The sequence below is a fragment of the Chaetura pelagica genome, unplaced genomic scaffold (genome assembly GCF_000747805.2).
Source record: "Chaetura pelagica isolate M959 unplaced genomic scaffold, ChaPel_1.0 scaffold17, whole genome shotgun sequence".
NCBI classification, from domain to species: Eukaryota; Metazoa; Chordata; class Aves; order Apodiformes; family Apodidae; genus Chaetura; species Chaetura pelagica.
This window is the reverse complement of record NW_009970726.1, coordinates 12,312,858-12,326,122: the sequence shown is the minus strand read 5'-3', so window position 1 is coordinate 12,326,122 and position 13,265 is coordinate 12,312,858. Positions and strand designations below refer to the sequence as shown.

At 37.8% G+C, this 13,265-nt stretch overlaps 1 protein-coding gene across 1 annotated transcript in view; it reads left to right on the top strand.

The window, feature by feature from the left end:
* RBM33 (RNA binding motif protein 33) overlaps positions 1 to 13,265 on the top strand; it is a 111,469-nt gene that overhangs the window by 42,684 nt on the left and 55,520 nt on the right. Inside the window, exons 6-9 of the mRNA XM_010007056.1 lie at positions 1 to 4; positions 5,610 to 5,781; positions 10,288 to 10,496; positions 12,367 to 12,523. The exon at positions 1 to 4 is cut by the window's left edge and continues 89 nt beyond it. Of these exons, the coding sequence (XP_010005358.1) occupies positions 1 to 4; positions 5,610 to 5,781; positions 10,288 to 10,496; positions 12,367 to 12,523 (542 nt within the window). The remainder of the gene's footprint in view (positions 5 to 5,609; positions 5,782 to 10,287; positions 10,497 to 12,366; positions 12,524 to 13,265) is intronic.

Genomic DNA, 13,265 nt, shown 5'->3' with positions numbered 1-13,265 from the left:
AGAGGTATTTTATGAATTTAATGGAAACTTAAATTAACTAGTGGTTTTAGAATTTGAATTTGTAGAATTGTCCATATTGCTGGGTAAGAACTGATGAAGCTTTGTCAGCATTGAGTTATTGGTGGTATTACTCTTGGTATAAGATGAATTGTGGTTGGATCTATATTGTCTGATGTCAGATCAGATCCCCTCTCCCCCTTGAGAGAGCACAAAATGCCCGTATTTAATCTTAGCTTCAACATGTTCTCTGTTAAATTTCTAATAGCTAGAGTGCTATCCAGATGGATAATTTGCTCCTGTTGAGAATGCAGATACAGTTCTCAGGTATCCCATTCTGCGGAGGAGCATGAGCATGGAAAGTTCTTTGTGTTAGAAAGCAAAAGACAGATTGTTTGTTGTTTTGAAAGAAGTTGTGTTGGGAGTGAATTCTTGTGAGATTTATCTTAATTCTTCAATTAGGAAAAAGGATTAGTTCCTTCATTTGCAAGAATAAAGCTTATACCAAAAACTGTCAAGTATATTTTCACTGTAAGAGTGGTATCATAGCTGTTATTAATTTGCAGCAAGTTCTTGATGTGGGATTTTTTTTCCTTTCCCCACCAGGAATCTGCTTTAATATTACTTTTATTCCAGTTCTTAATTAAATAGGATTGAATGGATTACCTGCTGAGAAGTGTAGTCAGTGTGTTCCCTCTTTGGAGCTTTAACTCATCAGGAAATTAATTCCTCAAAGACACAGCACTGTTCTTCTGTGAAGTTCTAACAAATGGGTGTGCTGTGATACTCTAGTTGTAGCAAACTTAAAATGAACCAGAATTCTTTGATAGGTGAAGAGAGGTGCTTTGAAAGGGACCACCTGCATTGCTGCATGACATCTTACACCAAATATACCTTAATGTAGTTAGTTCCCTACTTCTTAAGTATTAAATCTACCCTTCCAAAGAACTGTGAAACACTTAAAGCACTTGTTATTCATTCACTGGTTTGTAGACACTTTCCTTATGGTGTGTTGACAGCAAACTGATGTGTTTGTGCTGGCTGCAGCCCCAGTCAGTGAAATGCTGAAAGTGCTGCACATCATGTACAATTTAGTATGTAGCTGGGATTTACTGTCAAACTTAAGGCTTTAATAAAGCACAGCTTCATTTTCAGTTTGAAATAGTGAGAATTCTGTAGTAATAATGTCTGAATTTGTCCCATTCAGAATTAAATTCCTTTTATTCAAAAGGTAACATTAATTCAAGTTTTTAGTTGGTGATGCTAATAGAGCTCTTAGAGAACTTGTGTTGTGTAATGTCAACATGATAGCTATGTCTTTATTCACTTTCCTCTAATGAGTTGCAGGTTGCTACAGGTTTCTAGTATCCAATCTTTTTATTTCTTTATTATTCAATATTTCATTTACATTGGTGGTTAGGGTCACAACTGCATTCTCCAAAGAAGGTTACCATCGAGAGAGAGAACCTCTATAAAGTACACAAACTGTTTATTACATGGTTAAATGCGTGACTCCAGCTCTGAATAGGGTTTTTTTTGTTGTCTTTTTGACTGTTACATAACAGCACTCCTTGAGTCTCTTAACATTCACTGCTTGTAAACAAGGGTAATTGTTGACATTCTCTTGTAAAAAATGCAACACAAAAATGGAGCTGTAATAGATGTGGTACAAATAAATAACCTTATTATTTTTTGATTGAAATTTGGCATCTGAATAACTGAGAGCAAGCTGCAAGGAAAAAAGTGTTGTATTTTAAGCAGTTTCCACGTTAAATTTTGTAAACCAAGAGAAAAGCTGATTGGCTGACTTGGGAACTGGAAGATGATTGGAGAAACTGGTGAATATGGGAAGTAAGGCACTCAGGTGGGAGATGTGAGGACGATGCAGGAAAAGTTTGTGTCCTTGGTCAGATCAGGTTAGAGTCATGCTTTTTCAATTGGTATTTCATTTGGAACAGTGCTTAAAACTTGGATTTTGAATAAGTAACATGCCATGGATCTTCCTTGAAAAATGTATCAATGCTTCAGAAAATACTTTGCCTTCCTAAGGTACATAGCAACAACAAATACCTGGAAGTTTCAGCAGCAAATAGTTGTGCTAAAAGATTACATTACTTATATCCTAAATATTTTTTGAGTAATAATATTACTAGTTACTTCTACAAAATGTTCAGAAAAATGTAACCTCCTATAATCGGAATTCACAATTAATTTTGTTTTATATTGGAACTAATCCATGAAGTATATGATAAGGGTTTCTCATTGCATAGATTTAAACCATTTCTTTCATTATGCTGGTAAGTAATGATGAGGACTTTAATAAAGAAAACATTTCATACTATGTACTGCTTTTCTTATGATAAAATGCAGAATTTGGGGGGGGGGGGAAGGCCCTTGTGTCTGTGTGGTGAATTGTTTCATCTGTGTTTAGCCAAAACTTACATGTTTTAGTTCTTTTGTTCAAGTTTGAAAACCCTACCTGTCAGCCTGGAGAAAAAATATGTAAAGAGTGGAAACGAAATCAGCCAAGTTTTAAACATACTTAGAAGCTCTTAGGTTTGGGGTTTTTTTTATTCCCTTTTTGCATCTGTGGAGGTGACCTTGGAGTAGGTGTAACAGTCTCTTATCTGCTCTGTTATTTTTTGATCCCCTAGGATTGAGCAACTGCTGCTGCTTCAGTGTTAGTGTCTGGTAGAAGACTCCACTGCTTATTTTCTAGGATTAATAAAAGTTGTTTGTTTCACCTTTGTTATGTTCCTTGTGTAAAGAATCTGATTTAGCCTTTACAACACTTACCTCTTTCGTACATCCTAGCACTCTTTGGCACAAAGCTTTCCAGGACACTTGACAATCCCATGTTCAGGAGAATCCTGTGCTAAGATCAGCAGTTATCATGCTGACTAGTGTTTTCTCCTGCTTTCCTTGGCTGTGCTTGTTATCAGTCCTGCAGCTGTGTGGTAAGCTGTTGGGAGCAGGAGCACTCACTCTTGCTCTATAGCAGATCATAACCCAGCATATGGAGTTCTGGTCAGGAGCTGGGATTTATGGCATTATTACTTTATGAGGATGGCAGAAAATTCTGACCTTGTGATAGAAGAAAGGTCGTTATTTTTCTTCATAAGTAAGAGTCAGCAAAGCTCTTTGGCTTTGTGCAAGGTGTCATAATGGGAAATGTTAAGCTCCCTTTGAGGAGAGCTGCTAAGAAGCCTTGGCTGGCTAGTCCAGTCAGGTGACTTCAAGTGGCTTTTCAAGGACTGTTTGTGCCTACGCAGAGGTACTCATGGTTAGCAAGTATTAAATAAAGTCCTGTAAGTACTAGCATGTATGATTTCTATGTCTGCACTTGTTTTTTCCTGTATAGATTTCTTCGGAAGTACAGAATCCATTCTTATACTGTCATCTTGGCAAAACAGCTCATCCTGTTAGTCTGGAAGCTGGAAAATATGATATAAAGAAGTCTTGCATGCTAGAAGTCTTGGAACTAGTGGCAGCCAAAGAGAGTGTGGTCCTACATAGCTCTAATAACCTTTCCTGGAGCTGTATGTAGAGAACACATGGTTGGTCAGACGTGTCAGACGTGCTGGTGTCTCCATCGCAACTAGTATAAATCCCTTAATAATACATGTAATCAGACTTGGACGTGGGTTAGTTAGCTTTCTTGAACACTGCCATTCTCTGTTGCCTGCTTTCTCCTTAGCTCCTTGGATAATGCTTTAAAAGAGAGCAGGCAGCTCAGTGTAGTGAGAGCATGTCTTGCAACACAGCCACACTGGTTTTGACTCCCAAGTCCTGAAGGGAAAGTTTTTAAAGACAAACATTGGGATTGTAAATTTATTTAGTTTATGATACTTTAAAATCATAGATTTGATAGAGATACTGCTTTTCCTTTCTCTTCTGGGAGTCCCTCTTCTGAAAGTAGAAGTCTAGCCCTGTCTTTTTGTTTGTTTTCATTAAATCACAGTAGGTTTTTTTCCTTGCTAACATCCCTCCTCTGTTCCACTAGTCTCAAACTGCCTGTCCTCAGAGTTGCTTTGATTTTACATGGATATGTTAATCAGACCAGTTGTGCTTAATTTGGGTTTGCTTTTGAGGTTTGAATTTCTTTGTCTTGAAGGATTTAATTTTTTTTTGCCTGGTATCCTGTCTGGTTTTAGCTGCATTTCTTGATATGCTAAAGTTATTATATGAAAGGAAATATATTTTTTTAAAAGCAAGTCTTAAAGTATTTTGTGAACTTTGACTATTCTCTTAGTTATGTCTTAAAGCGTTTTTGTGAGATCAGGAAATGTAGTGCCTGAATGGCTGCCTGGAATGGATAAAGCACGTTCCAAGAAAAGGAAATAAAATTAAAATGACTTGGAATCAGTAGCTCACTAAAGCCCAATAGCTAAGTGGCCTGGTGTGTCACCAGGCCAAAGTTGGAGTAGCTTTGAGTTTCAGTTCATACAGTGTACTGTCTTTTAAAGTAGGAGCTGTCTTGCCAGGTTCTTTCTCTGATCTTGCCTCCCATGTTTCTGAATAAGGAAATTTGCAATCTTGCACCATTCTGCCATTTATTTTCTTGATTTGTGACATGGTGTCCGTTCACCTGCCTGACACACTTGGTGTGCCTTTTTCGTATGAATTATTGCACCAGTCCAGTTAATTAGAAGAGTAAATAATTTTTTGCATATTGTATTTCACTAATTTTTAAACTGTCCTCAAGCAACATAGAAGTTAGGATGTATTGAGTGGCTTTGTAAAGAATTAAAATGCATGTGCAAGCTCTAAGAAATGAGCAAGTAGGCTTGTGCAGGAAATAACCAAATACACAGTAACCACATATTTTATGAAAATCATACTATATTAGAGCACTTCTAATTTTCTATTCCAGAAATCAAATAAAACTTTAGTAACATTCTGAACATTACTTTTATCAGACTAGCACAGGAAAATTAAGGAGAGAGATCCATTTTCATTTGGGATATTGCAGTTCTCTGCTATTTAGATGAAACAAAGTAAATAAGGATAAGGGGGTAGCATTCCAATATACAAATTTAGTATATTCAGATTTTATCCAATCCTGTTCTCTCTTCATTAATTGCTAAACCAAAGCTGTGAAATATTCAAGGAGCAGAAAGAGTAAAGACAAGTACAGTTATACATACCTAGATGAATAAAATTGGAGTGTAAGGTTATCTGGTTTTGTTTTTTTGTTTTAATAACATGCTACTGACAGTTGTTAACAAAAATAAATAAAATTGTGATATTTCTATTACTTGAATCTGATTGGATCCCAGGTTTGAATCTTACTCAATTAAGTGATAAAATGTCATGCTGTATGCAAAACTAGCTCCTAATCTGATGGTGGTTCTAAGTGGGCTTTCCAAATTCCCTTAAAAGTTGCAGCAAAATGTTTTCTCTGTAGATTTTACTATATAATTTATTATGTGCTTCCTATCTTTACATTTATAAAAAATTCAGCAAGCTCTTAAATGGTCACTGAGTTATGTATGAGAATAATGTATAACTCCAGCAAAATTGGTACAAAGAAGGCTTAGTCTTTTGACATGCAAATGATCACAAGAAAGCAGATTTTTTAGTTTGGATGTCCTCTGTATTTTGTGATTCAGGCAGCTATTGAGTCTCTGGAGTTTCAAGAAGAAACAAAAGAAGAATCTGATGAAGAAGAGGATGATGATGAAGAGTCTGGACGATTACGTTTCAAAACTGAACGGAAAGAAGGAACAATAATTAGACTCTCAGATGTGACAAGAGAAAGAAGAAACATTCCAGAAACTTTGGGTAAGCTTTTGTGTCAATGGACTATTTTGAAGAGCTATAATAAAAGAAAGTAAAAAACATGCTTGCTAAAACTTTTCTAGAAGAGTTTAATGGCAAAAGGTAGAATGGGCACCTTTTAACTTAGCCTGGCCTGCATCCTGGTGTCCCAAGCCATATGTGGTCTGTTGTAGTATGTGTAGTGTCTGTCTTCTTGGGAAGAATGTTTAGGCATATGTTGTGAAAACCAGCGTGATGTTTGTTCATTGAGACTTCTGTGATGTCTTTAAAAGATGTCATGTTTTCAAGCAGCAACTGTCTGATCTGTGCTTCACTATGTAATGTGGTGAAGCACATTTGAAGGAGTTCCTTTGGACTTTGATCCTTGGAAGATTTTCCCTTGAAAACACAAAACTTGTTACTTGTGGTCAGCTGTGAAATAGCTGCATGTTTGCTGTCTTCCACTAGGAACATAGCACACTTACAAGCCTGTCGTGTTCCTACACTTGGATTGGCCTAGTGAAGTTTTTTAACTTACTTGAGAGTGTGTTAGAAAAAGATGGGAACTCCTGTTTTCTGCGTTCAGGTTTTCTGAAGTGAAACAATCTGGATCTCTTGCACCACCTTGATTGTTTAGGTAGTGGCTGAAAGGGTGTATTTTCCTCATATTTGAGTAGCATAATAAATGTTTCTAGGAACGCTGCTTTGTGTAGCTGATGAATTTGCTACTGCTAGTTCAGAAGAAACAGGATTTGCCACTTTCTTGCAGCTGCTGTGTTTATAAATATAATCACATTGTTTTATGGTTTTGAGAAAGAATTTCAAGACCTCTTGTGTGTCCTGAGTATTCAAGTATCTGATACTTCTGGTTTTTAAAATTCTCTGGCATGTGCCTACACTACTGGGGATAGATAGGTGTATTGCGTCTTCATGCTGGCCTTACGGTGGTGGTAATAATAAGTAATAATAACAGTCAAATTAAAAAGGTGATATTAGGGAGATGGGCATATATTAAGTCTTGCTTTCAGAAAGATGTAGCACTCTCATAGTTCTACTACTAGGCCAAAACAGTTCAAACTAAGGAGGAAGAGCTCTGATCTTTTCAAGAGAATCGAGATACGCAAGAGGGATGAATAGTAATGAAGGCAAATTGTCAGATACTGTTGGCTAATTGTCAGATACCACTGGGAGAAGATGTATTTTTTGATGATACTTCAAGTTTTCCTAGACTGTAGGGATGGATTCTTCACACAACATTGCTTTAAGATGGGTGCCATGCGGTGTGAACTTTGAAGCTGGATGCTTCTGCTTTCTTTGCAGACAAGTCAGTGTCTTTGAGACAACAGGGTATTTCTGAATTTTGGAGCACGTACCTAGATTGCTGGAACTCGGCGTGATGAAATTTTCCTCTTACCTTAAAAGTCTTGCTTTGCAAAGGATGCTAGTTCTGAGGATTTTTCTTGAGTTGCATAGTCTATTTCTTTTATTTGGTTGCAAGGAATATGAGTTTTTACGATGCATGGAAAAATTGAGAAGCATTAATTCTGTAACAAAGGTGTTGTGGCTTGTTAGTGAGCAGCAAGGAGTCAGCTGCAGAGGCTGAACCAGACTTTCACAGTGGCATTCAAGTAGGCCATGTCGTACTGTGAGAGATGTCGGTGCATGACTTTGAGTTAAGAGCTTTCTCATCTGTTGTCAGTGTTTAGCAAATAGCTCCTCTTACTTGCAATTTCAGGCAAAGTATGCATTAAGGGACTTTACTCAGCATTGCTTTGATAATACGGAGTTGAGTCTGATTAGAATAAGACTGAAGGGAATCTATATGGGCAAGGGACATTTTAGCTGAGGTTCATTCCAAATGTGTTTTCAACTGTAAGACCATATTTTTACACACCACATGCAGACAAGATTTCATTTATACAAAAGGTGCAGGTGGCTTTACAAAACAATATTTTAAAATGAAGAGTGTACTGGGCTTCCTGTGTCTGCACATAATGGCAGGTATTTTTGTGTCTAGAGGTTTACTCTATAGTTTAATGTAAGGATAAGACCAGTGAGGAAAGAACTGTAGTGGAGCTTTATGATTAAAGTGATTTGAATTAGACTTACTTTATGTGTAAGTGATTTGGGATGTAGCTCTTGAGATATAAGGAAAAGGTGATGCAAATTTGGATAAAGAGCATTTTTTGAAATTAAACTTCAGCAAAAATACAGTCTTGCTGTTTTGAAATGGTTTCTTTTCATTCTAGTTTATCATGTTAATTTGTTGATAGACACCAAGTAATTGACCATGTGATGGGAAGTTAAATAGCAAAAAAAGTTTGCATGTAAATATCTGCCTGCTTTTGAGATTATAGAGCAGATTTTTACAGATGCTACTGGTTTAAAAATGTAACTTCATTGCAGAGCTACATCTCCTTGCTTTAAAATCTGAACATACTTGAGAAAACACTTAAAGAGGAATTAACATTTCAGTTGAAGTTACAAACGTAATTTCCATCCTGTCACATTTTGGTGACCTTTTGTGACAGCTTGTCTCTATTGGAGGAGTGCATTCTTACTTGCTGATTAAAAATGTCATTTGAAACCATTTTATTACCAGCAATAGTGAAATTAATCTTGACACTTAGAGACACTAGAAAAATAATTGCTGATTCACTGCATTAACTGTGTGTGTGAGAACTGTGCAGTCAAGATGAGAATTAAGTGTGTGCTGTATATGTAAGTTATGTAAAAATAGAGTAGTCTTATAAACGTAACTCAGATCCTTCCTAAACCTTTGTTTTAATCCAAGATAATGTAAGTAGGGGGGTTGAAAAGTTTAAAAGAGTGATATTGTAGGACAACTATGCAAATGATATCTAGAGATACCGAGCTTGTAATGTTTGAGAAAGGTGATTCTGCCCCTCTGCTGTGGTGAGACCCCACCTGGAATACTGTGTACAGTTCTGGTGCCCGCAGCACAAGAAAGATACAGACCTGTTGGAAAGGGTCTGGAGAAGGGCCACCAAAATGATTAAAGGCCTGGAGCACCTCTGCTGTGAAGACAGGCTGAGATAGTTGGGGCTGTTCAGCCTAGAGAAGAGAAGGCTCCGCGGAGACATTATAGCACCTTCTAGTACGTGAAAGGGGCCTACAGGAAAGCTGGGGAGGGGCTTTTCATCAGAGAGGGTAGTGACAGGACAAGGGGTAATGGTTTTAAACTGAGAGAGGGCAGACTTAGGTCAGATATTAGGAAGAAATTCTTCACTCTTAAGGGTGATGAGTAACTGGAGTGGGTTGCCCAGGGAGGTTGTTGATGCCCCATCCCTGGAGGTTTTTAAGGCCAGGTTGGATGACGTTTTGTACAAGGGTGGTAGGGTTCCCTGCTCATGGCAGGGCGATTGGAACTTGATCTTTAAGGTCCCTTCCAACCTTAATGATTCTGTGATAGTTGCTGCTTGAATTCAGGAGGGGTTCTGTTTTGGTTGGGATATTTTTCCAAGGTCAGTGTTAGACACAGTTTCACTTTTCTGGCTGAAAAAATGAAGAGGTGGGCTATGCCTTTTAAGATTTAGCGTTTAAAATTCTAGAACTTTTGTGTAGAGCAAGTAGGAAAACAATTTACTAGTTTTCATTGTAAAGATAGTGAAAAGTACCTGCATGTCAAGGATTCTGTGGACTGACTATGCGGAGAATCCTGTTGTCCCTTTCCCAAGCTTAAATAACAGATCTCACTGAAGTAATTGTATTTGGAGCAGCCCATTCTTTCTTCTTTAATTTCATTGAAAGGTACTTTACACCTGCAGCATGCTCAGGATGCCCTGCAGGATTTGGATCCTCTCTGGTGAAAGGGAGGAGAGCTCTTGCTTTGAAATGTAGTGGCACCATTTGTATGTATCTTAGTCTGGCTTTCCTGCAGACCAACTAAAAGCCATGATAGCCCTTTCACAGTTTCAAGTCTGTGAAGGAACTGACCATACTGCTGGTGTGATCAGGAAGAAGACTTCAAATCAAAGTTCAAATCCCCATAAATATTGAGTAGTTGCATACTAGAAAAATGCTTCCATTACTAGAAGGTCCTCCTTTGGAACAGGCTAATGTGCAAGACAATCTGGAGGATAAGATCTCTTTATAAGGAAAATTCAACATCTCCTTTTACTGTAAAGTTTACTAGGGGTTTCATTATACTGCCTGACATCTCTGCAGATAATTGAGATGTTTTTAAAGATAACACAGATGTGAGAGGAGCCATGGTCTCCTCTTAACAGCATAAGGCAAACTTCAGTAGCATTTAATAAAAAACACATTTGTTTCATTTACCTGCTTCTTTTTGCCTGTGCAACAGACACAATATCTGCATGCTTTTTTCTTCTAAAGATGTCTTTAATGAAATGTTAACATGCCACCTAAAGGAGATGAAAATGCCTGCAAATATTATGCTAGTTACAGAGATGCTTCTGCAGTTCTAGAGGTGTTTTCTTAGTGATATTTTCCATCTTTTCAGCATGAAGCTAAAATATTTCTTTCTCCATCTGTCTCTCATAACAGAACTTTCTGCAGAAGCCAAAGCAGCATTACTTGAATTTGAAGAGAGAGAAAGGCAGCTTAAACAGGGACGGTATGGCTCGAGGAGAGGAGGTCGAAGAGGAGGATCTGTTATGTGCCATGGAATGGGAGAACAAAGGAGAGACAATAATGATAGGGGAAGAATGAAGGATCACAGGCCTGCGTTGCTGCCAAACCAGCCGTCGACAATGGTACCTTTTAATCCTTAGTATTCTTTGAATGTACACTCAGGAAATTATGGTGAAGTGCATTCCAAATTTATAAAGGTTTAACATACGCTTTTTGCTCTTTTAGAGTGCTGTTAGGCAAGATGGGCATTATGTAATGTGATTGTGAAAGTATGTCCCTCAACTTTAGGAATCTCAAGGCCTCCAACTGAAGAGTGGTAGTTGACTCATACTACACAATCAGGCTTACCAACTGGTTTGCATAAGGACAGAGGAAGAAGCTGATTCCTCTGCAAAGTCCTCTACATGCGACATGCAACCATGTTCAGTCATACATTACTAATAGTAATTTAGTTAAAACAATAGGATTCTGTAAAATATTTTTTGGCTTTTGTCAAAACTAATGTTTTTGCTGATCCTTCTAAGATAATCTATTTATATACCTGCCACACTACTGTGGAGGCAAATAAGACCATAGATAATCAGCACTTAATAAACCAGTATGTTGGGACTTCAGATGAAATTTAGGTTTGTTACTCTTTTTTCCCCACTGTGCTTTGTATCACAAACTAGTAAATGTTACTTGTTTTCCATTAAAGAAAAAAAGCCCTAGCAAGTGTTTGATCGAGAGGTTGCCCACAAGTATTTTTCTTAACTGTCATCAAATGTACTGGAAGCTGAGATTGTAGAACAAAGCTTGTGTATGTCTTTGCAGGACAAGGTCATCTGTATTAAGCAAAGGGGATTTTTTCCAGCAGCAGTAGCTGTAGGTGCTGAGCACTAGCAGGAGTCGGTGAATGTCTCAGCAGTTGAGAGCCCTGTACTAGGATATTTCATGCTTTTAAAACAGCGAAGGTGGAACAATTTATTTTCTGTATTGCTGCAGTCTTTGCTAGTTATTTTGATCTTAAATGTTTTAAACAGTGCTCATCACATTATCTTTTTGTGCATATTCTGTAGCTGCTTTTGCTTTATATATATGGCTGCTGAAAAAAATGTGTCAGATCTTTGTTACTAAAAGGTTGCCTGTTTGGGACTTTGCTTGAACTACCATTTGGGTGTTACTGGGGTAGGACTGATACTTTGTGAGTTCAGAAGCAGGAGAATGTCTCTGAAGAGAAAAAATACACTTTTTATTATTATAGCTGCTCTCGGCCATTTGTGTTAGAGTGGGTTGACCAGCAAGAGACTTTTCTGTGGTAGGAAAGGTACCTCTAAAAGGTATATTTAGTTTTTTTTCTTCAGGCAGTGTGGGTAGGTGGGCTGCACTGATATCTTAAGAATCTGGCTTACCTAGCATTAGTGACAAAAGTAAAAATACAAGATGTTTTCTCAGAGAGGCTCTTCTATATGTAAGAAAAAGTTAGTGAATTTGTTTTGATACTAGGACTCAGATTTCTAGCAATCATCGCATATACCTTATTGCAGTTGATGTAGAACTCTACATATGAAACTAGAGGATTTCACTGTTAAAAATAAGTGAATTAATGTCTGTGTTCCCAGTGTGCTTCCTTGGTCTTTGCCATCCTCTACTTCACATGGATGTCTTTGAGTGTTACTTGGCTTTCCTGTGCTGATTTCCTGTTTCTTAATCATTCAAGTTGATGATACGGGAAATAAGTTTTTCTGTTAGTATTTGACCTTAATTGTTCTCCAAAGGTGTGTGGTTTTGTGCTGGTTTATGTCAAGATATTTTAATGTTAAAGCCTATTGACTTTATTCTTTTGTCTGACTTTAGACTCATTCACAGAGGTTAATTCCAACACACCAGCAACCTGTTAGGAGTCTGTTCCAGCAGCACCAACAGCAGCAGCAGCACCACCAGCAGCAGCAACAGCAGCAACAACAACAGCAGCAGCAGCAGCAACAGTTACAATCTCTGCTTCCTTTACAGCATCAGCATCATTCTTCTCCTCCTCCAGGGCTACATATGCCCCCTCAGATAGAAACGCCTAGAATAATGATGACTCCACCTCCTGTGACACCTCAACAACCGAAGAACATACACATAAATCCTCATTTCAAGGGGACAGTAGTGACACCTGTTCAAGGTGAGCTCTGAACACCTTCCCAGTCATGTGAGTGTGACTCATCTTTTGCCAGGGATGCAACAGTTTGTTTCTCATTTAATGAAAAAGTGTTTCAGGCTGTTTATTTTTCCTTAAGCTTGAAACAGATGTTTTGCCTAAAGTAAGACATAATATGGGACTGTGGCCAGCTGAAATAGCAAAGCCTTTTCAACTTCTTTATCATCTTTGTTGCTCTACTGTGAAGCCTGCGAGCAGCAGTAACAGTGGAAACTGAGAAGAGAATGTGCTTTTTGACAGTAGCAAATGTCAGTTTTCAAAACTAGGTAAGAACTGCTTTTATGATTTCCTACACCATTCCAGCTTCAGCCGAGCATTCACAGGATGACCACCTGCTTGTTTCAGTGAGAGTACACTGAGGCACTTCTTGCACTGTAATTGCTCTGTGAAAGGTACCAGCTGCTGTCCTTACTTGACAAAGTATGTTTCTTCAGTTCTCCTTTTAGTCCCACATTTGTGATTGTTTTATTCAGACCCTGCAAGTATACTTTTTCTGTAACTTAGCACAAGCACTCTTTGGGCTGTACTTTTCCAGGCAGCTGTCAGCAGAGCTGTTAACATTACTACTTATTTGGGAAGTGTTTAATCCCTAAGAAGATTTTAAAAAGAGTCAACTGTATATCTATGATTTGTTGTTCTGTTGGGACTAAACAAAGTAAAGCAATACATACATATTTGTATGTATTTACTGTTAGGTTTTCTATAT